Source organism: Morchella sextelata, assembly GCF_020137385.1.
Source record: "Morchella sextelata strain SCLS chromosome Unknown scls_8, whole genome shotgun sequence".
Lineage (NCBI taxonomy): Eukaryota > Fungi > Ascomycota > Pezizomycetes > Pezizales > Morchellaceae > Morchella > Morchella sextelata.
Genome location: NW_025408623.1, coordinates 506,112 through 527,074, shown reverse-complemented (window position 1 = coordinate 527,074; position 20,963 = coordinate 506,112). Strand labels below are relative to the sequence as shown.

Genomic DNA, 20,963 nt, shown 5'->3' with positions numbered 1-20,963 from the left:
CTCGGAATCGGAATCATCTGAATTCATTCCAAAAAGTATCGGAGCCTCTAATTCTCAAGGTCTGGTACAACAGATTGCAGGTACAACAGGTTGCAGGGCCGAATAGCTGGAGGTTGATAAGAATAGGTAGTGAACTCGGGACTAGTGAGACAGAGGGTAGCACAAGAGGGTACTAGTAGCGGGGCCAGACAGTAGGCGAGTAGCAGCCTGAGGGCCAGACAGCAGGGCCAGACAGTAGGCGAGTAGCAGGGCCAGACAGCAGGGCCAGACAGTAGGAGAGTAGCGGGGTCAGACAGCAAGGCCAGACAGTAGGCGAGTAGCAGAGCCAGACAGCAGGGCCAGACAGTAGGGGAGTAGGAGAGCCAGACACTCAGAGGTTGCAGGCTAATGCTGAGGACGCAGATTGTATAGGTCGAACGGGTCGAGGTCGCGGGGTCGTGGGTCGAAGTTGCTAGGGTCGCGAGGATCGTGGGTCGAGGTCGCGAGGTCGCGAGGTCGCGGGTCGCAATACTATAACTCTAGTAGTTTTATTAGCTTGATATATTAATCAGGTAGGATTGTATCTCACTTGAGATAAAGTATGACGGATGATAAGTGGTGATTGTGATGGATGATAAGTGGTGATTGTGATGGATGATAAGTGGTGATTGTGACAGATAAGTGGTGATGGTGACGGATGATGGTGATGGTGGATGGGGTTGCACTGACCGTTTGGCTTACCAAATCACACTTTGAGCGGATTGTATTTTGCAACCTCCAAATCGAATTTTGCGGGGACCGTGGTTGCTACGAGACAGTGCCTCCAAACGGAGCCTAAGCAAAGAGATCCAAAACAGGCGAAGTTTAAAAAAAATAAAATAAAAATAAGCAAGAAGTTGACTGACCCAGACAAGACAAAACAAGCCCAGGGTATCTATTGAGAGATCGCTGCTCTACTGATACAAGCATCAGCTTGCTCAAAATCCATATGCGTCAAGAGATATCACCGTTAAATCAGAGGGACGACTCGAGGAAACCAGAGTCTGCATACACAAGACGAGATCACACAGCCCAAACAGGCTCAAACGTTTCCTTGTAACCAATCACGAGAGATACAGGCCCACATCCAGTCGGTACCAGTGGGGAGCTGGGAAATTTCTTCAAATGGACCGTCATTTTCAAATAATCTTCTGACGCTGTTTTGGAAGAAGGGGGGGGGGGGGGACACGGTCCACGGAGACAAAGTTGGATGTGTATTCGTGGAGTGTCACGCGCCCGTTTTAGCGTACCCATCCATCAAGATTCTATCTTGAATCGAACAACGCCTTCGCCCTCCTCTTTTAGAGTAGAATACATTATTTACCTTACCAGTGCACCCAGCCTCAATGCCGTCATCAAATCAAAGGATTTTATGATATTCACGGCCATAGTAGACGCAGAAGAGGAGCCTCTGTTCCTCTCTCGATAGACATTTAAGAGCTGGATGGCACTAGAGCAGAGCAAGAGGTGTAAGTAATATTGAACGTCTCAAAACCATTCCCTTCGGACTCCTAATCTACCCTGCGACATGAAAATAGATACACGCATTTCTTTACCTGCACCAGCCCGTCTCTGAACTGCAAAAACAATCATCCCTATCCTTGAAAGGGATTTGCATAAAATCTCACTTCTCGACTTCACACACGTCTGTCCGTCTATCTGTCTGTCTGTCTACCTGCCTGCCTTTCTGCGTCCGCGCGGATTTTCAACGGTTCGCTCGTAGCACGGTTATCGTCCTCCGCGAGTGGGTTCCGGGGAAGGAAAATCAAAAAAGCATAACCAGATTATTTGCTATCACCCATTCACTTTTTTTTTTCTTCTTCCCTGGCCCTCTCCCCGTCGTCGGTATGTCGATCCACCATACATCAATTGAGTCGTCCCAGAACCATGATGCCACAGACATCGAAATCTCGTTCCCGGCCGTGTGGCTGGACTGTCCCTACGTACCGGGTCCCCTCCCCTCGTGCACTCTGTCTCTGTCTGGTGTCCGCCTGTCAAGTCAGCTTCTTTGAACGCTTGGCCGTTTTCAGGGGTCCCGGCTGGATGTCTGAGCATGACGACACACAGGTCCTCCATACTCTACAGCGACGGGGATTAAACTAACGCCAGACCCCGCACGGGACCAACCAGGACCACGCTAGCTTTATTCCAACCGCGCGAGAAAGCGCAAAAGTCGTCACGCTGTCCCCCTCCCATGGCTCCCATGGCTCCCGCTAAGGCCAACCGACCGACTCACTCCGAGTGGCAGCAGCGGCAATCAAAATTGTCCCTTTTTTCTTTCGTGGAAACGGCCAGGTATTTCATTGATTCGATTTGAAAAAGCCGCGAGAATGTTCGATTCCCGTCTGAATAAGTTATTCTTAGTATGTGCTACATACTCGTACAGTGACAGTCTCTCAAATGCATGCCGACCTATCTTTACCCTACTACATCTAACTCTGCATACCTCATGTACTTACCATCACCAAATGTCAAGTCATATGCCCACATACAGGCGTGGTGCGAGCGTTCAAATGCATCTCACTCAAGGTAATAGAACCCTGGAGGTGTAACTTTGATAAAGACCATGCGATATAAGATAGATCAAAACTGATGACTGGTTATATTTCTCTGTTTTGCTTTACTTTCCGCCTCCCCCCATTAGGCTTCCTTCTTCAACGGTAGTCGAAAGATGCCTTTAAATGATGAATAACAGTCAGAGCCGGCCGTGGTTCCGAGTAGGTATCATTCCTGTACAGGCCAATCAAGGACGTTCCCCTGCACGAGTTCATCTCATATCGAGGTAAATCGTCCACACAGTCCTCTCCCGGTTATTGCTTGGTTGCGTTTGGGTTGCGTGCCCTTGATCGTCGCCAACCAACCAAGCTCCACCCGCCAACTGGTGCCTGTAATTCCAGCTGCACGTCAACCCAATACATAGCTGAGAGAGAGCCTCGACCGGCACAAATGATGTCTCATAAGGTGTGTTATAGGTAGGTAGTCCCACATGAAATAAAGGAAACAAGTCTCTTTTCTTTGATTTTGCCCGCCCGTCAGTCGACAGTCAATCAGTCGTTTGTTTACAAACGTATCATGTTGTTGCAGATCCCCGCTGCCAAAAGACAAAAGAGATCTTGCTTGCACCACCATTGGTACCCCGAGATTCTCCAAACGTTCCGTCCAGAACACACATACACACACACACATACTTACATATACACGAATGAGCGAACGAGAAACGGGGAAAAAGGGAAAAAAGAAACATTTACTTATCGGAACGACGTACCTTGATCCCAGAAAAAGCTACTCAACACAACCAACACCACCTCATCAGTGCAGCGGCGATCAACCACCGTCGCTTAGCTGATAACTCGTAGGACCCTTTACCTCGCTAATCGCGGTTCCTTCCCGAAGACGCGCAATTTAAAGTGGACGTACCACGCACGTACGTTTGGACCGAACTGAGAGAGGTACAAGAAAAACAACTAGGGCACTTCTCCCCGTGGGCCACATGATTGCTTTTTTCCCACACACTCTCACGCCTGCCTGCCAAGTCATGTACGGTGCACGAGGGGGAGAGAGCGAGAGAGAGAGCAAGAAGAGAGGGAGAGGGGCAATGGGGCAACAACGTATCATATCGTCCTCTTTCTACACTGCTTCCTGCTTCCTGCTTGCTGCTTGCTGCTTCTTTTACAGCACCCACCTCTATTACATATGTACAAAACCCACTGACCGCCCATCATGACCGGTCGTCCGACAGCAGCAAAAAGGAGCTAATCTACCGATCCGGTCCGACCGGATCCTCTACCTACTTCCTACTTATCTATACCTACACATGTACCTATCTATCTATCCAGCAGCAGCAAAAGAAACAGAAAGAAACATACCCCGCCGACCGACGATGCACACAGTAACAAACGCATACCACAATGAAATCTCGCAGGACGGACATAGGGTATGCGCCGCGCAGCCAACTGTCTCTGAAAAATGAAAAAGGCGCCCACAAAAACTCAGCAGACCCTCCCTCCCTACCTTCTCATCCCCTAAGCAGAAGGACGAAGCAAGCGGGAGGGGGGGAGGCACCACACACCGAAAAAAAAAAAAAGAGAAAGAAAGAGAAAGAAAGAAAGCGTGAATTAGGAAGGGGAAAAAGGAAGAGGAATAGCGATACGTATAAGTGTATGCAAAAGGACGGGCCCTCTGTAGCAGTACCAGAACTCTCGCTGTTGTGGATAGAGTAAAAAAATCAATCAAACGAAGAAACCCCACATGTGTAGGTTGGTGGTCGTTCGTCGTCAGTAGGCAAGGATTGCATAACTGTGTCCTGCATGAACCGCCTTTTCTTGCCAATGGTAATTTTCCCGGCTGCAGATTGCGAAGGGTGATCAGAGTGATCACCTGCCCACCTGTCTCGCCGGGGCCCCAAAGAAATAAACCCAAGGGGGCTGCAATCGCTGCCGCTCCATCTTGATCCCGTAACAAGCCCCATTTGTACATGATGCAAGGCCATCGGAATATCCTCCCTGAGTGCCAACCAAGCAAGCGAAAAGGTAAAGACGAAAAAGAAATGAAGGAATGTAAAATATAGGGTCAATGCTGCCGTGCTAAGGTTTGCCCTAATATCGTACTATTCTCCAGTATCCCGAAATATCTCTCGGTGCCTGGACAGAATCTTGTTACCGAAGATAAAGATGGGGAGAAAAAATTTAGACCGAACGTGACCTGTTCCACTGGATTATCAGAGGCCCTATTTCGATGATATTTCATTTTTGATTTTACCAACAGACTTACTCACCAATACAGGACACAACACCGATTTCTTTTACCACAAGGCACGAAAGGAAAACATACAATCGTATATATACATGCACATAATCGTCCCTTCGCCGCGCCAAAAACTCACGCTGCAGGCACGTACATAGACACAAGCTAGAAAGAAAGAAAAAGTTGAGCGCGACCTTATAAAGTGCTTTTGCGCACGTGCCGGCCCACAAACAGAAATTTCCGCATCTATGACGTGCAAAATTCTACCATGGACATTGAAAAGAGAGATATGAATGAGCGCAAAAAGTTTAAAGCGTAAAATGGTACAGAAAAATGGATGTATATCGGGTCCAAAAGTTTGACTTGGTCGTCCAATTCTTTTTTGACTATGCGCCCAGAAAAATCCATTATTAGGAAGCTAGAAGTAACAATGCGAGGGTGTCGTGACTTTCTCGATATTGAAAATGACTAAAATGGTACTGAGGGAGACGAAGGCCCGGTACCGGCTGCGGCTGCCTGTTCCTGCAATTCCTGCAAACCCTCGGAAGCAGCCTCAATGGACACTGAGAATCCAAGTTTCGCCTGGTTCTGCAGGGGTTCAAAACCAAGTTAGCTTCCGTACCCACCGTCATGGTAACTGGTCCAAGCGTCTTCCTACAAAATCACTTGACCTTCAAAATGAAGACCCGGTGTAGGAAGGCTGAGAGACCCTTGCGTACTGAACCGCAATGTAGAAAACACATGGGAGTGATCGCTTGTGATAAAGAGGATGGCTCAAAGGTGCGACGCGAAAGGAAACTCTAACAGAACAAGAGACAGGAGGGAGATTGTGTATTCCCAGTGGACAAATCCAAGGGAAGCTCTGCACAAAGAGCTTTGTAGGGCAAGGGCAGGTGATCTTCAACCAAAATAGAAGGGGGTAAGACATCGAGTCCCTGGTAGAATGATGACAACGTTGGACCCGATTAAGTCCAACACATGCAGGAAATCGGGACATTGTTACGTAGGGGAAGTGGTGTGTTCATAACCCACCAGGGTAATGATGGGTATGATGGTGGCTGTAATTCGGAAACCAAAGAGATCTTAATAAACATACCTTAAAGTGATCCACATCACCCACAAAAGTCAATGATACCGTGGGTGCGATTCTCTTTTCGAGCATACAACAGAGCCTCCCGGTAGTATCAACTTGTGCCCTAAATGTCGACATCCGGAATTCATATTTGGCACCGACTGTTGTAACTCCTTCCTTCCTCATACCACCACCCATCATTCCACCCCCGCTTCTAGCCATCCCTCCAGCAACAGTAAGTTGGCAGTCCACACCAGCTTCAACCCGCTCCGCGATTCTGCGCCAGTACGTGGCCTGGAGCGCACCTTGTGCCTGCAATTGCGCAGATGCAACCCAATCTTTGGTGGCGTATCGTGCAACATATGAAAGGGCGGTTTCAGGGCCTACTGAAGCAGCTTGGCGCTGCCAAACCGACTCGAGGCCGAGTGAAAGATTTGGGGTAACAGATTGGAGGTAGGAGCCGATGAAAATTCCAGTAAGGGTCCCTTCGAGAAGAGAAGGGTTGAAAGACTTGATGCCTGCAGAAAAGTCGGCACCGGTATACTCTGTGTCCATGGTAAAGACAGATTGGCTAGACATCGACGGAGGAGCAAGCTGTACGTTAAGTTTAGAAACGAGAGCTGGGGTCCAACGGTAATTGGCACGTCCAGAAAGTTGACCCTCATTGTCAATATTGGCCTGAAGGAAAGTCTGGTTTGAGGGTATTCTATCAGTAAAAGGTTCTTTGTGACACGAAAACTTTTCAAGATAGGCTCCTATCCACATGGAGTTCCCGATGAAGCAAAACCAAAAAAAAAAAAAAAAAAAAAAAAAAAAATCCAAGCAAAGTATTAATGCATTTTCCCATGATACTAATAGCTTTGATGTTCTCTCTCCACTACATGTACCGAGACCGGAATAATCCCAAATAAGTCATGGGTGATGATAGAAACGACTAACCTTACTGTTTCCAAATAGTGCAGCAAAGGTGTATGGCGGAATTCCCTGGGCGCCCATGGCAAACGAATGCGAGGTCTGGAATATTGGGTCCATGCTGAAACTCTTTGAAAGATCGGCACGCATGCCCGAAAAAAGAAAGTTGTTCAAGAATACATCTTTCAGAGCCTCACGTGAGATATTTTCGATAGTTCCCGGGTTCGTCAAACCGAGAGTTGCTCTTCGTTCGTGGAAATTCTCAGAGAGCGTAGAAATTGCGTGTGTAATCGGGTTTTCAGTCACAAACGAAGGGAGCATAGTTTTATCCATGATGAATGACATCGCGGAGGGGTGTTTGAAGAAAAAAATTGCGGGGTTGAACGAGAAGGGGAGCGAATCGGTTTCCTCAGAGAACAGCCCTCCGAGGTCGATAATTCTAAAGGATTGGATTGATGGAACGGATATCGAAGCAAAAGGTCGTCGTAGGACACTAATGGAGGTTGGTAATGAGGTGGTTGACGAAGCGAGCCGTATGTCGACGTAACTTTTTTTGCGACGGCTTGTTATTTTTTAGTCGTTTCCTTTGCTTTGCTCAGTGAATCCTCGTTTTCCAGTGCTGCAGTTTCCGGTCGACGGGAGAATTACTGGGCACGGGGAGGGGAACTCTTGACGTCGTTGGCTTGTCCGACGACGTTCACAAATGGCACAGCGAAATTACGTAACAAGAGCCGCAGCGGGGCCACATTTTGATGTTCGGCCCGGGTGCGCGGGGAAGAGTAAAGTGAATAAAGTTACGAACTCTACGGCAGTAGCAGCCAGAGATAACCTGGGATTCGTAGCAAGCAACCCCGTGCCCAGACACCTCTAGAATATGAGTTCAGATAGGTACAGCTATCAAAACAATACGTATGTAAAGAGCTATATAGATACATGCTACGTTTCCGCCTACAAAAAAGCAATTCTGTCGATTCTCCCTTATCACAGATATTCCGTTCTGTCTTCTCTCTCGTGCACTCATTCAATACTTACTACCCCCTACCACATTACATAGCTCTTTGCCTTTATCCATATTTTTGGGCAAAGGATTGAGGTGATTCTTTCTTTCTTTCGGGTGCACATAGCACATAGTTAAAACACCTCGCTTCATCGTTGTCATCCCGTTTATCGCTATCTTTCTCATTCTCGCGACCCGCTCACCCACCTCGTGGTGGATATTGACATCTTCATTCGTCCACTGAATACAAAAAATTATGGCTGCTGCAACTAAATCATATCTCTCGTACCGCTCCCTTTTCCTTTTGTATCCCCCTTCTCGCTCTCTGGAGGTTCTTTCACAATGTTTCCACATCCTCCCGTAGCCGTCCTTGTCCCCTTGTATTATTATCCACCGAATGATACTCCCTTGAATCATGACTCTAACTGTAGATTGGTTTGATTTTGCGTCTGATTACGACTATAGTGCCAGTGATGGTACTGGAAACTCCCTTCTGCGTCGCAAATCCAATATCGACGTCGATGCGATACACAATATTCCGCTCGACAGCGAGATGGCCCCGGCTCAGTTATATTCAACAGAGTCTGGAAGGTTATTTCACTCCGGAAAGATTGCAATAGTAACTGTTGGTTTACCGGCTAGAGGAAAAACGTGCGTTCTTGTCATTCCCAATCCATCGAGGACCGACGTGCAAGTGGAAAAGGGCAAAGTGAAGGTTGACAATTGAAGTTATATTCAGCCATGTCTCTGTGGCCCTTTCTAGATATCTACGGTGGTAAGTCCGACCGAAAGCTCTGGATTTTGTGTATTTGTGCTTAAAGGTGTGCATTGCAGGTTGGGTGTGAAAACCCGTGCATTCCATCTTGGTGATTATCGTCGTGCGCACATGGGCCCAGGAGTTGATGTCCCACATGACTACTTTTTCATTGACGGTGAGGCTCCACATGCAGAATCCCTGATTATTTTCTTTGTGCCTATTCGCTAGGGTATGCCGACTATACGCAGGACACTGCTATGTGTCGTCACTTTTTGATATCTGCACATACTCGATGCATTAGCACAACAATGACACCCTCTCCATTTTGTTTCAACTGCCGACGACGAATTTAGATTAATACCTCATTATACTAACAAATGTTTTTCTGTAGCGATGCCCTCTTCGGTCAAACTGCGGCAAACTATCCTCCAGAAATGTAGACTTGACTTGTACCATTTCCTGGACCACGAGATGGGCCAAGTGGCAATCTATGATGCAGTCAACCCTACTTCTATGGGGCGTAAGCAGCTCGCAAAAGAGTTCATGAAACATGATATCCAGGTATGTGGGCTTTGCGATATAACTAGTACTATCCCGCTATTCCATATATCCATATTGACGAACTCGTGTTTTCAAGACAATCTTTATTGAATCATACGTCGATAATCCAAAAATTATCGAGGAAAATGTTCGAAGTGTCAAGATATCTTCACCTGATGTTAGTATACCCTTCCGTTACAAGAGTAAGATAGTGTAGAACGATACTTATCTGTAATAGTACCAAGGTTGGGACCAAAAAGATGCTGTCAAGGACTATATAACTCGAATGAACGCAAAGATTCCCCATTTCGAAACGATGGAGGAAAAGGAGTTGAATTATATCAAGGTTCGTCGTAGTCTCGGTTGGCCTGATATATTGCCCAGAGCTTAATACCGAGTGATATTAGATGATCAATGCAGGGGAACAAATAATTGTCAACAACTGCCGTTTTGGATATCTTCCAAACAGGATTGTCTTTTATTTGATGAACCTGCATATCAAATCTCGCCAGACTTACTTTGCCAGGGCAGGAATTTCTTCACAGGATGACTCTTATAAAGCTGATGGCGATCTCTGTGAAGAGGGCGTCGGGTATGCTAAGCGCCTTGGCGAAGCATTACTAGAAAATAGAAACAAAGAGAGGGAGGCCTTTATTGCCAATGGAGGAAGTCCAGAGGAGCTTAAACCACTCACGGTTTGGACTAGCACTAGACGTAGGACCGTTGCGACTGCAACGTACTTGCAGGAGAGTGGGTTCAAGGTCAAACAGCGACCGCAAATGAGTCAACTTAACCCAGGAGATGTTGAAAGAATGACAGAGAGGCAGATTCGGGCGAAGTATCCTGATGAATGGGAGAGACATCAGGTGGACCCTTATCATCACAGATTCCCTAGGGGCGAGGTATGGTCTTATGCTGCTATGAAATTACCTTCATGACACTTACTATAAACCTTGTAGAGTTATCACGATCTTGCCGTTCGTATGGAACCCATCATCCTCGAACTTGAAAGGGAAAAGAATGATCTCCTTATTATTGCTCATGAGAGCGTATTGAGAGTTCTCTACGGATACCTTATGGCCTGTTCAACCTCTGACATCCCTACTTTGAGATTCCCGAGGAATGAGATTGTTGAGGTGAGTCACGATGCCTGATATTTTCTAAAGGTAAGGAAATGGCTGCTGATATAATAAAATAGATCATCCCCGAGAGTTATAACAATAGATCCAAGAGAATTCCAGTCCCCCACACTAACCCAAAGGGAGTTTATGTCCCTTAGGGCTTTCAATTGTTATTTCTGGAATACATAATTTATATCTTGCCCGTACCCAGTAAATCTCTGGACTCTTCTGCTGGGCGAGGGTGGATAAATACAGGTGTTATACTAGGTTTGTACTTTGGACTATCGGTTGAGTTTGATGACGGAGGGAGTTCACGGCATTAATAATTTGTGGCATGGAGTTTTCCTCGAATTTACTAGAGTAGATACTAGTGCAATAAAACAAATATTCTTAGCTTCTGGGGGGGCGAGGGGTTCTTTATCTTTGAGTGTGGTATCGTGAGTATACATATACCTAAATTGACACAAGATGTTTGTACGAATTTCGGCTATCTTCCTCGACACCAATGATACGTATGTGCATGTACTCTAGTTACTATTGAACAATAACAAACCACGCTTGAAGGATCGTACGGGCTCGATTCGGTTGTAACATTGTTATAGATCAGTGGATGAGACGGCTAGAATGTACTGCCGTTTATGGGGTGTTGGTGGACACTGGGTGTTGGCGGACAGTGAGTTTAAGCCAATGAAAAGAGCTTGGCTGCACTGCTCTCTTTCCCTCTTTTTGGTTTAGTCCGCCAACGCCTACTTAGTGCCCGTCATCATCTGGTTAAAGACTGTATTAAATTTTGTTTCGCCTTTATCAAGCCCTTTAGTTACATGTACGTACCGTTGTGGTAATGATGATGCATGCAAGACTGTAACTATGTAACTATTGTAATAAACAAGTCTATGCTATAGCAATGTTTCTACCGTATACAGCATCCTATAACTGGAGTTGATAACCTTTAACTCTTGTCTATTATGGAGTAAACCTTTACATATGCACAATTCCTATCAATTGACTATTCGGGGGGATTTTAGTCGAAGACCTGGGAATAGTTTCCTGGGTTACTCACGGCCCACCCCCTCACCTACATGTACCAACGTTTTTATCAAACACTATCCTCTATCTACAACGTGTAGGTACCGGATATAGAGCACGACAGTGTCCCTCATCTTTTGCGCCCCCTCCCATCCCCCGTTTAGTCCAATTCAAGACTCGAAACAGTATCTACATACCAGTAGTCCCCATGTTTGTACTCTCATACGCAATTAATGCCCTCGTGGACAAAGTCGTTGATATTGCAGGAAAGGTGCCTACTGCACTCCGGGAGTAAGGAAGGGTGGGTGGGTGGGAGAGGGAAGAGGAGGGGTGGGAGCGGCAACGGCTATGCGGTGTTGCATCCTCTGTTAAAGATGCTTCAACCAGGGAGGGTAGCAGAGGCGGCAGGGGCCCGCGGAGAATTTACCGGTCTGCTGGGTCTGGGCTGCGAGATCTTTAAAAAAAAGCCTGGAGAGGTGTATACACTCAGCGGTGGATTCCCTTTATGAATGACGGCATGTACCTACTAGTGTGATCTTACTGTTAACATGTGGGCCATTTTCTCCTTAATTCAGGAGTATCGAGGAAAAGTTACATGTAATACGGCTGCACGAACACACGGGCTCGAAACGGGAGGGGCGTTACAGTTTAAGCAAAAATTGAGTTTAATGGAATATGTTGCATATAAACATATCTCAAAGCCGGACGGGCTATTATGTGGAACGACTTGCAGGAAAAATACTACATGTATGCGTTAAAATACTCTACCTCGAAGACGTCGCCATATGACCGTTATGCGTGACGGGTAAAGGGCGCCTGGATATATATGTTTTGGGGGATACTTTATAAACCTACAAAAGTATGCAAACGCTATCCAAGTGAATGAAGCAAAATCTATGTAGTTGTAGTTAATTCTGCAGCATTCTTACCATGTTTCCGCTATAGAAGCTGTATTTACAAACGCCGTAAAGTTTACATGATACATGGGAGAAGTATAGCACAATCATAAGCATGGGCTCTTAATACTCTAACAATTTCGGGTTTGCAATTTGGTTAATTAAAGGGTTGCCTTTAAGTCAGGCAACTTGGCAAGGGATAAAAGGAGTAATCGAGCTCGAGTCTGTAAGCATTTCAACCGGATATCTGTTTATGAGCTCTCACATCGCTTTGCTATGGAATATATCCTGGTCGCCTAATTGGTGTGACACATAATGTGGCGCGGGTCTTGAGAGTTTCTTCTACTGGCAAGAACCAATCAAAGAGCTTATATGGAGATACACGTCGTTCTTGGCTTAGAAGAAAGAAATATTTTGTGGTTTGATTCGAAGTTGATTAGAATGTTAAATAATCAATGCTTCCCTACGTGCCTACAAAAATGAGTACTCAAAATGGAATGAACTGTGCGTGAGTTCCAGGCCAGCTGAGCCAATCTATGTCCTCACATTTTGGATACCTCAAATACGTTGACCAAGTAATTGCAACTGAAACCAAGCAATTATGACTCCCTACATACGGGGAACTTACGTGGTTGACGTGGGGTCTAGAGTACCCGTAGATAGCCTTCTTAATTAAGCATGTCACATAGAGTAGAGGAGTACGCAAGCATCTTTACTTCATGATTGATAGACTCTACCATAAGTATGTGCTCTGTTATTATTGTTGAAAGCCCGTGTCTGAACCACTGCTACGTAGATCTGGTTATCTACTCTACCAGTCTGTACAGTGATTAGAAGGGTGCCGAATTGAGGCACACGCGCCAGATCCACAAACTGACAGGTCACCGATAGTAAATGCTATATCTGTTTGGCTGTGTGTAATGTGGATTACGGGCCCTCGGTGATGTGATTTAGTAATACTGTATGTGGCCCCTCAAGGCAGAAGTCATGAGGACCGCCTACATGTACTGATCAACAGTGCAGTTTTAGTGTTAACTGTGCCGCGTAGCTATGAATATGACGTATGTGTTCTTGTTAACGCGTGACAGTTCTTTTTGCCCGAACCAGATCCACATGTGAAATCTCGGTACTGGCGCCGGCTCTTTTTTTGGTGAGAGCTTTGTGGGCCGAGTGATATATCGTGAAGTGAATTCAGCTGCCATGAATCTTGTAGCAGAAGGGTTCAGCTGAAACGCTCCTTTCATTAGACTGAAAACAAATATGCTGTCTCTTGTTTAACAAAAGAGTTTACTGTTTTGTATCGTATCCATGTCCAAGGGAGACCTGCTGGCAAAGATAGAAAAGCAAAGTCTCCCTGGAGACCATTTTGTCGATCATGGCATAAGCGTCCCCGACATATCTACGCATCGAGTATTGGCGTCTTATAACACGTACAAACTGGCGCCAACTCTGCAGCCAAGAATTATTTGTAGGCGATATTCTCGGTGGATATGTAGGGAACTCACTCAACAGGTAAAGGAAGTATCTTCCGTGAATAAAGATTTGAAAATCATTGCTCATCAAATATCATCCGAGGCATCGAACCAGTAGAGTTCTACCTGTGCTGCGTAGGATCAGGTATGGTTGCTCATATGCATATCAGTCAGATCTGGCACCGGTATCTCGACCGGCCAGCTGGGTAAGAAGCAACCTTTTTGCCAACCAGCCTGGTTCAGCCCAGTCAATGTAACGTAAAGGAAGGTAAAGCTCTGATCCAATCCAATCTTATTCTAAGTTTAGTAGAACATCGTCTGGTTTCAAACCCCTACCATATATTATTTTATAATACTAGAATATATCGGACAAGATTGGGTAGTTAAGGCGGCTTCATACTTTAGCGTAAAATCATGACTTGTAGATTTTTCATAAACCGGTTTAGAGCCAAGCTTTCAAGCGAGTCTGGTTTTCGGGACCACGAGATATAAGACCTTTGATCTCGCTAAAGCTTGTCTCATCAGTTGAGGGACTTATGATTGCTTTTATTGTAGTCTCTCCCTGCACCCACCACTGGTTCAGTTGATTTGGGTCGGTGCGGTCCAGCTCATAGGTGAATGTCTAGACTTAGGAAGCAAAGGAGAATTTGTGGTGCCGATTCCTACTCAATGGTTTAAATCTCGGGCCGAGAAAGGAAATTAGATAACATTGTCCATGTAAACTCGAGAATTTGGCCTACGATTTTCCCTGGCCGGGCTAAGCTTAAATGTGTATTTAAAGCGAGAGAAAATGTATGGCCCACTGCTGCTAGTGCTGTACGTCTAGTAGATCTTGACCTTCCTCAAAGAAGATTCTGCTAGTGAAACCGTTACCCGTATTCTCTACATGTAGAGTACTCATAAGCAGCATTAGCTCTGTATTTCAAAAGCTAACCAGCTAATGTCTGAATATAGATAATAAGCTGTTTTGGACGGATGTGGCTCTCGAATTCGTAGACTGCCTCTTTAAGGCAATAAAATTATCCAACCAGGTGAGGTGTGTGCACTGACCAGGGCGCGAGTTTGAGAGTCTTAAGACCAATTAGCAGCTACACTGTAAGTAATTAGACTCTTCTTAAATGCCCTATTGGACTCTGACATGTACTTCTAGCAGGAAGTGGAGACGCTGTGGATTGACCTGTCCATGATGAGCTGTTGATGGGGAATCAGTAATCCCCGGAACAAGTCGCGAGGTGATTAAAGCATATGAGGCGACGTGAAGATCATCTTCTGTCCCATCAATACCGCAAAGAGTTCAATTTGTGAGTTTGTGTTGCGCGAGTTGAATAATAAGTCGGAAAGGTTGGACAGAGGACTTGCAAGGATGTAGTCAATAAGAAATGCAGGGCTTTTGACCGAGTGCTCAACCTCGAGTAGCTAAAGCTCTCTAATAATCCAGCCTCTTCGCATTGTATCTGGTGATAGACGGGTGGTATGGTTGGTTGAAGAGAAGAGGGGTGGGGGGTGGAGGAGGGGAGAAGGTGGGGGCTTCTCAAAGTATCGGACGTAGGTGTATATGTAAGCCAGATTTAATTAATCGATGGCTAACCCTCGCAAAATATAATTATGATCCTTCAAGGAGACAAGGTTGGTGAAATCCATCCGCTGTGATATGATACTTGGCAGCTGTTGATATATCATAGGAACCTCATATATACATGTGTACGTGGGCTAATTGGGGAAATTCAAAGAAAAGCCATCTACCGACGCCAAAACTCATGACATTGTATAGACGACATCCGTTATAAGAATATACGGCCAAGACCAAAATTTTTGTATCCTTATTAGAAATATATCTAAATACCAATCTAAGGAATAAGAGGGAACAAACACAACCAAAAAAAAAAAAAAAAAAAACAGCGTGTCGGGTCCTGAGTTTTCTGCCCTATAAAGAATATTAACTTTACATATCCAGACGGAATTTTGGTTTAGGACAAGTTCAAATGGCCTAAAATATGACCCAAATATTTGGCTCACCTAATCTTAGAGCTCAAGCTTTCGTTCAGCCACTTTGAAGAAGAGAGACTCGATATATCCGAGCCTGGGAGCTTGAGCTACCTTCTCGAAATCTAAAACCGCCTCTTGACTTATCTATATTGGACACAGACTTCCCGGCCCGATGAAGACTAGAATAGGCTCGGATTTTATCATAAGCTCAACACGTTTGAGCACATGTATAGAGTTTGAGATGAATTACCTTTTGTTTATCGCCGCTTACACGGTTTCATGCAGAACTTTAATTACACAAGAAAATGTATTCTCATATCGATACCTCCATGGCTTCGGTCAACCTTATACATAACTATGATTTGAGGTCTTTCTTTCATCTCCCCTGGTCTAGCTAAGGTAAACATTAGAAACCGCTATCTAATAATGGATTATCAGGGAGAGAGGCGGACAGTCAAGAGGGGCGGAACTTTGTATTTTGTAGTGACATTTCCGACCATGTTGGGGTTCGCCCGAGAAATGTACACAGTATATATATATACCTATCACCCCATCGGCCTAAGGATCTTTATTCCAATAGTCTTTGACATCACTGACTATTCCACGCGAAAATAAAAGCTGTTTTCTTTGTCCTTAGGTACATGTATCTTTGTCAAGCTTAATCAATCGCTAATTTGTGCGTGCTAGGCTAGGGATATTTATAGTGACGGGCTTAATGAAGATTTTTCGGCTACATAGGAGTCACCAAGATGACGTATCGCTAGACTACAGTCATAATAGTCTACACCCAGCAATAGTGGTAAGTGCTATACAGCATTCAAGATTCAATCACGCACCATCACTCGAAGGTCAATGATACAGATTACATATTTCTACGAAGCAGGAAAAGCACTGCAAACAATATATTGGTTATAATAAGAAATTCGGACCTTCTTACACATATATAAACCAACTCAAATCTTCTTGAAAAAATAGTCCATATACCACACACAACACACATACGAGGAAATAAACAAATCAACAGGAGGCATTTTCCATGGAGTTTCAAAGGAGAGAGATCATCGAGTCAAGTCAAGTCGATCATGGGCAAAACACATACTAAAAAAGGACATACATGTAATTTACATCTCCGCCCAAAAAAACTACTCTTCTTACAGAGATTGCATTGGAAAAAAAGGAATCAAGAAGAGAGAGAAAGAGAGAGAAGGAAAAAAAAGAACCAAACACCAAAGAACGATATGTATTCCCCCCAGCTCGCCAGAATCAGGATATTTCACCCTTCTCTTTCTAACCTAACCCGCCCCACGCGCCCCTGATCCTTCGCGCCAGCTGAATGTCTTTTTGCATTATGGTGACCCTCTTGGCATGGATTGCAAGTAGGTTGGTGTCTTCAAACAAATGCACGAGGTATGCTTCAGCGGCCTCTTGAAGCGCCTGTATCGCGGTGCTTTGCCAACGGAGGTAATCGACTCCTCCACCGCCGAGACCCCCGAGATGTGCCGCGTTGGTGTAATCTTGAGCAATCTCACGAACCTATCCCATCTGGTTTAGCAGTCTGCTCGATCAACTCAGTACTATGCAGAGATGAAGACGTACGAGGCGGGCAAATGGGAGCTTTCTCAACAGGAGGTCGGTGCTTTTCTGGTATTGACGAATCTCGCGTAGCGCCTTTGTTCCAGGGCGCCAACGGCGAGGTGCACCACCACGGATGTTGGCGGGGACAGGATCACCAGCACGAACTAGTTTTTTTTTTAATTCAGTCAATTTCTATTCTCCCTCTTCCTCTTCGCCTGGAGGATGAGTACGTACTTGAACCCCGTCGGAGAGAGCGGGCCGATGCAGAATTAGCGGTGGATTTCAAGGGCTTTGTGCGGACGGGGGTTTTGGCGATCGTCTTTCGCAGCCTGGGGGCGGGCTTTGGCGGCATTATAGGGCGCGCGGGCGGGTAGCAGAAGCTAGATGGTGGTGGTAGGCGGTAGTGGTTTTAATTTTTATTTATGGGCCAGTGGGGTATTTTGACTCGGTTGGGGGGGGGGGAGTGGAGGGGGGAGGGGGAGGGGGAGGGAAGGGAAGGGAAGGGTGTAGACGGTCTGACTCTGGCTGGCTGAGAATTGAAGAATTGGAGATTGGAGGCCAACACGCTTGTTCAAAGGGGAGAGGTTGGGTTGGGGAAAGGCGTTGTTGTGTCGCGTTGGGTGTGTTGCCGCCAAGGAATCCTACGCGTTGACGGACACGGTGGTTAATTCTCCGGAAACGGACCGCGAGGATTGGTAGATTTCTTACCGTCCTGAGCACTGGAACGTGGTTATAAGAGATCTCGAGAGTCTACACGCACTGGAGTTGAGATGGGAATGATGGCACAATAACAAATGTGAAACTTGCCAGACAATGGTCTTTGCACCTACATACTCTGGATGTCTTAATCCTACATAGAGTAGGTTAAAGAACTTGTGTGTATCAAACCCTCCGACTAATACAAACGGTTGTCTCTCAAACAAAGCTTCCTGTACCTTGGACAAAGTGTGTATCAGCACCTTAAGCTTCTGTAGGTAAATACAATACATGTATGTACCTACATGTAACTCTACTATGAAGCCAAGGCCACATGGTTTCTTATATAGTATGAGATGAGATATGAGATGTAGATACTGCTCATGGGTAAATCTCTATCGATTAGCACGATTAGCAGTTTTACTACTCCGTGCCTGTTCCATACATAGACCCTTAACTGGACGTCATTCAACCCGCTCCCTGCAGGCCGAGGACCCTGCCCTGCCCAGGGCTTACCTAACGCTTCCCCCATGTCTCGCTATGCAACCAACATCCCCCTTTCAGCCGCCATGAATGGGCGGGCCAAACCGAAAGGCCAAATGTCATTATGCGACTCTACATCATCGCAGCACTACCTTACCACTGCTAACTACATCTAATCTCCCACAAACCTTCATCTGCTAAAATCTTTTTCTGTAACTCACGAAGATCAATCGCCGCACCAAGACATACATACATCTACGGTTAATACTCCACAGTATTGTCCAGACTGCAGGTGCTTGAACAACTCAATATATCATCGATAGCTACTTTCCCGTACCTTGCGGCGATCTCATCCGCCCCTCCCCCGCCATGGCCGAACTGAACATGCTTGAACAATGGTACTATGAGGTACCTCCCGTAACGCGCGTATGGACAACCGCTGCTGTTGTCACATCAATACTCGTTCAATGCCAGATTGTCACGCCATATCAGCTATTCTATAGCTCTGTCAGTGTTTGGGGGAAGAGCCAGGTTAGTCTGCTTTCTACATGTTTTCTAGCCTTGCGATGATTCTAATGTATAGGGCGCTTTAATGCAGTATTGGCGATTAATCACAACTTTCCTCTACTTCGGTCCGTTAAGTCTTGACTTTATGTTCCACATATTCTTCATGTCCCGCTACTCTCGCAATCTTGAGGAATCATCGTTCCGCGGACAGACCGGGGAGTTTGCGTGGCTGATACTTTACTCTTCCGTCTCCCTACTGGTACATACAACTCCTTCCCTCGGGTGCAATATAAAGTTTCGACTTTTCGCCATGCGCAGCCTCCTTCTAGCAGTACCACTAACACCGTTCTACATAGATCCTCTCCCCAATAGCCTCCATGCCATTTCTTGGCTCCCCGCTATCATTCAGCTTAGTCTACATCTGGGCCCGCCGCAACCCCGCCGTACGACTATCCTTCCTGGGGCTATTTGTATTCACGGCGCCGTACCTGCCCTGGGTCCTACTCGGCTTTTCATTGCTGCTCCACAACACACTCCCGAAAGATGATCTGTTGGGAATTGTGGTTGGCCACATATACTATTTCTTCGAGGATATTTATCCGAGGATAAGGAATGGGCAGAGGCCATTGAGAAGCCCGGAGGTCTGGAGGAGGTTGTTTAGTGCGCGGGATGTAGCAGCTTAGGAAGGGTATTATGCGACTTTAGGCGGCATAGCGTTATGGCCGTGGACGGTTGTTATCGTATCATCGGCCATGAGTCGGAATGGAGAGGGGAAATGATGTGGAAATGCTTCAGGTGGGCGCACTGTATTAGTATCTGCCTACCTTTCTTTTTCATGTCTTTGCCCTTTCCGAGTTCATTGCCCCTCCTTAAGTTTGCTTTTTTTTGTGCTTTTCTTTTCAAAATATTGGCTCCAATTATTGGCGTTTGGAACGAGCTTCTTTTTTTGAGGATTTACTTTTTTCGCTTTCCTTTTTTAGCATGACAATGATATCTAGTACAGGACTTTACTGCCAGGTAGAGTAAGGGCGAATAATGGCAGAATTTGGGCAAATAGCTTGAGATTGGCGGGTTGGAGTAGTGGGATGTAATATATTCCCCTTGGGCTCTACGGAGTGCGTAGTGCATGGACTGAACTGGGTTGGATTGAACGAGGTGATGGAAAGATTATGAAAGCCGAGACAGTATCCTCAGGTACTCAGAGTACTGGTGACTTAATTCAAGTTATGGCCTAGCATGCTAAGTTACAGTATTTAGACTACTATGCATTAAGACGAGACAAGGCGGAAAGGCGGAAATGATCATTTCCTTCTTTTGGGATCAGGCACCCAGTAACCAGCGCAGCCTTTTTTTCATAGTAGGGACCATCGGCAGTACCTGCTGTCTCTATATCTGCATCAGAGTGGTTATTCTATTTAAGCTTATTAGATTTGAGCTATACGGCAACGTCATGGCGGGATGGGCTCCGCCTCAGCTCAACTCGAGATGCGCAGTATGCTTCTAGGGTAGCGCCTTCCTGTACTCTTCTGCAACGTGCAATAAGTATGTAATACCAAAATGGTAGACAAGGTTAGTGTTTTTCAACGCCGATACCGGCGTCCCTACAAACATCGCGGCGTTAAAAAGAAAGCCCGAAAAGCTGAAACCCGAGTACGGCTGTACCCAGTAGAGCAGCTGCAGTCACTGCCTAGAACATCATGCTGCATTCCAGCCTCCCCGTCCCCATATCTCGCAGCAGCGCAGAGAAGAAGAAACAAAACGTCCTCTGAGGTTCCATTGACAGTTGAAACCCGAGAACCCCAGTAGAGTATTTGGAAACCAAACCATGCATCCCCCGCCTCCGCCGTCATACCTAGCGATTCGGCCCGGGCGCCAATGATCATTGACCATCAACCCCCCAAAACAATGCAAGGCCAGAGGCATCAATCAAATCAAGCCTCACAAACCAAACTGGTCTCAACTGATCCACCCCCCCGAATATGCCCAATTCGTTTGACGTTATGGTGGAAGCATTGAGCCTGATTTAAAACCGCATTTCTCACATCCACTCCTTGCTTTTTCCTGGGAACAAAGTAAAACAAAGGGCCGTTTGGTTTGGTTTGGTAATGTTGCCAGGATGCGAGCGAATGACCATCGACACCGTGGCGAGTCAAAACTCCTTC

The 20,963-nt window shown here is 46.0% G+C and overlaps 4 protein-coding genes across 4 annotated transcripts; 2 read left to right on the top strand and 2 right to left on the bottom strand.

Moving 5' to 3' along the window:
* Positions 1 to 5,229: 5,229 nt before the first annotated feature.
* Positions 5,230 to 7,090, bottom strand: H6S33_012361 (uncharacterized protein; the record flags this gene model as incomplete). The annotated part of the gene is made up of 3 exons (XM_044843703.1): positions 5,230 to 5,349; positions 5,858 to 6,523; positions 6,773 to 7,090. 3 exons carry the CDS (start codon positions 7,088 to 7,090, stop codon positions 5,230 to 5,232), a joined length of 1,104 nt encoding a protein of 367 aa, XP_044695010.1.
* A 994-nt stretch (positions 7,091 to 8,084) lies between these two features.
* Positions 8,085 to 10,318, top strand: H6S33_012360 (uncharacterized protein; the record flags this gene model as incomplete). The annotated part of the gene is made up of 10 exons (XM_044843702.1): positions 8,085 to 8,122; positions 8,208 to 8,393; positions 8,482 to 8,517; positions 8,577 to 8,674; positions 8,891 to 9,060; positions 9,137 to 9,217; positions 9,278 to 9,385; positions 9,447 to 9,941; positions 9,999 to 10,175; positions 10,238 to 10,318. The coding sequence occupies 10 exons, from the start codon at positions 8,085 to 8,087 to the stop codon at positions 10,316 to 10,318; spliced, it is 1,470 nt and encodes a 489-aa protein (XP_044695009.1).
* Positions 10,319 to 16,827: 6,509 nt separating this feature from the next.
* Positions 16,828 to 17,467, bottom strand: H6S33_012359 (uncharacterized protein; the record flags this gene model as incomplete). Its single annotated transcript, XM_044843701.1, has 3 exons — positions 16,828 to 17,073; positions 17,137 to 17,279; positions 17,350 to 17,467. The coding sequence occupies 3 exons, from the start codon at positions 17,465 to 17,467 to the stop codon at positions 16,828 to 16,830; spliced, it is 507 nt and encodes a 168-aa protein (XP_044695008.1).
* A 1,196-nt stretch (positions 17,468 to 18,663) lies between these two features.
* Positions 18,664 to 19,484, top strand: H6S33_012358 (uncharacterized protein; the record flags this gene model as incomplete). Its single annotated transcript, XM_044843700.1, has 3 exons — positions 18,664 to 18,825; positions 18,878 to 19,060; positions 19,158 to 19,484. 3 exons carry the CDS (start codon positions 18,664 to 18,666, stop codon positions 19,482 to 19,484), a joined length of 672 nt encoding a protein of 223 aa, XP_044695007.1.
* Positions 19,485 to 20,963: the final 1,479 nt, after the last annotated feature.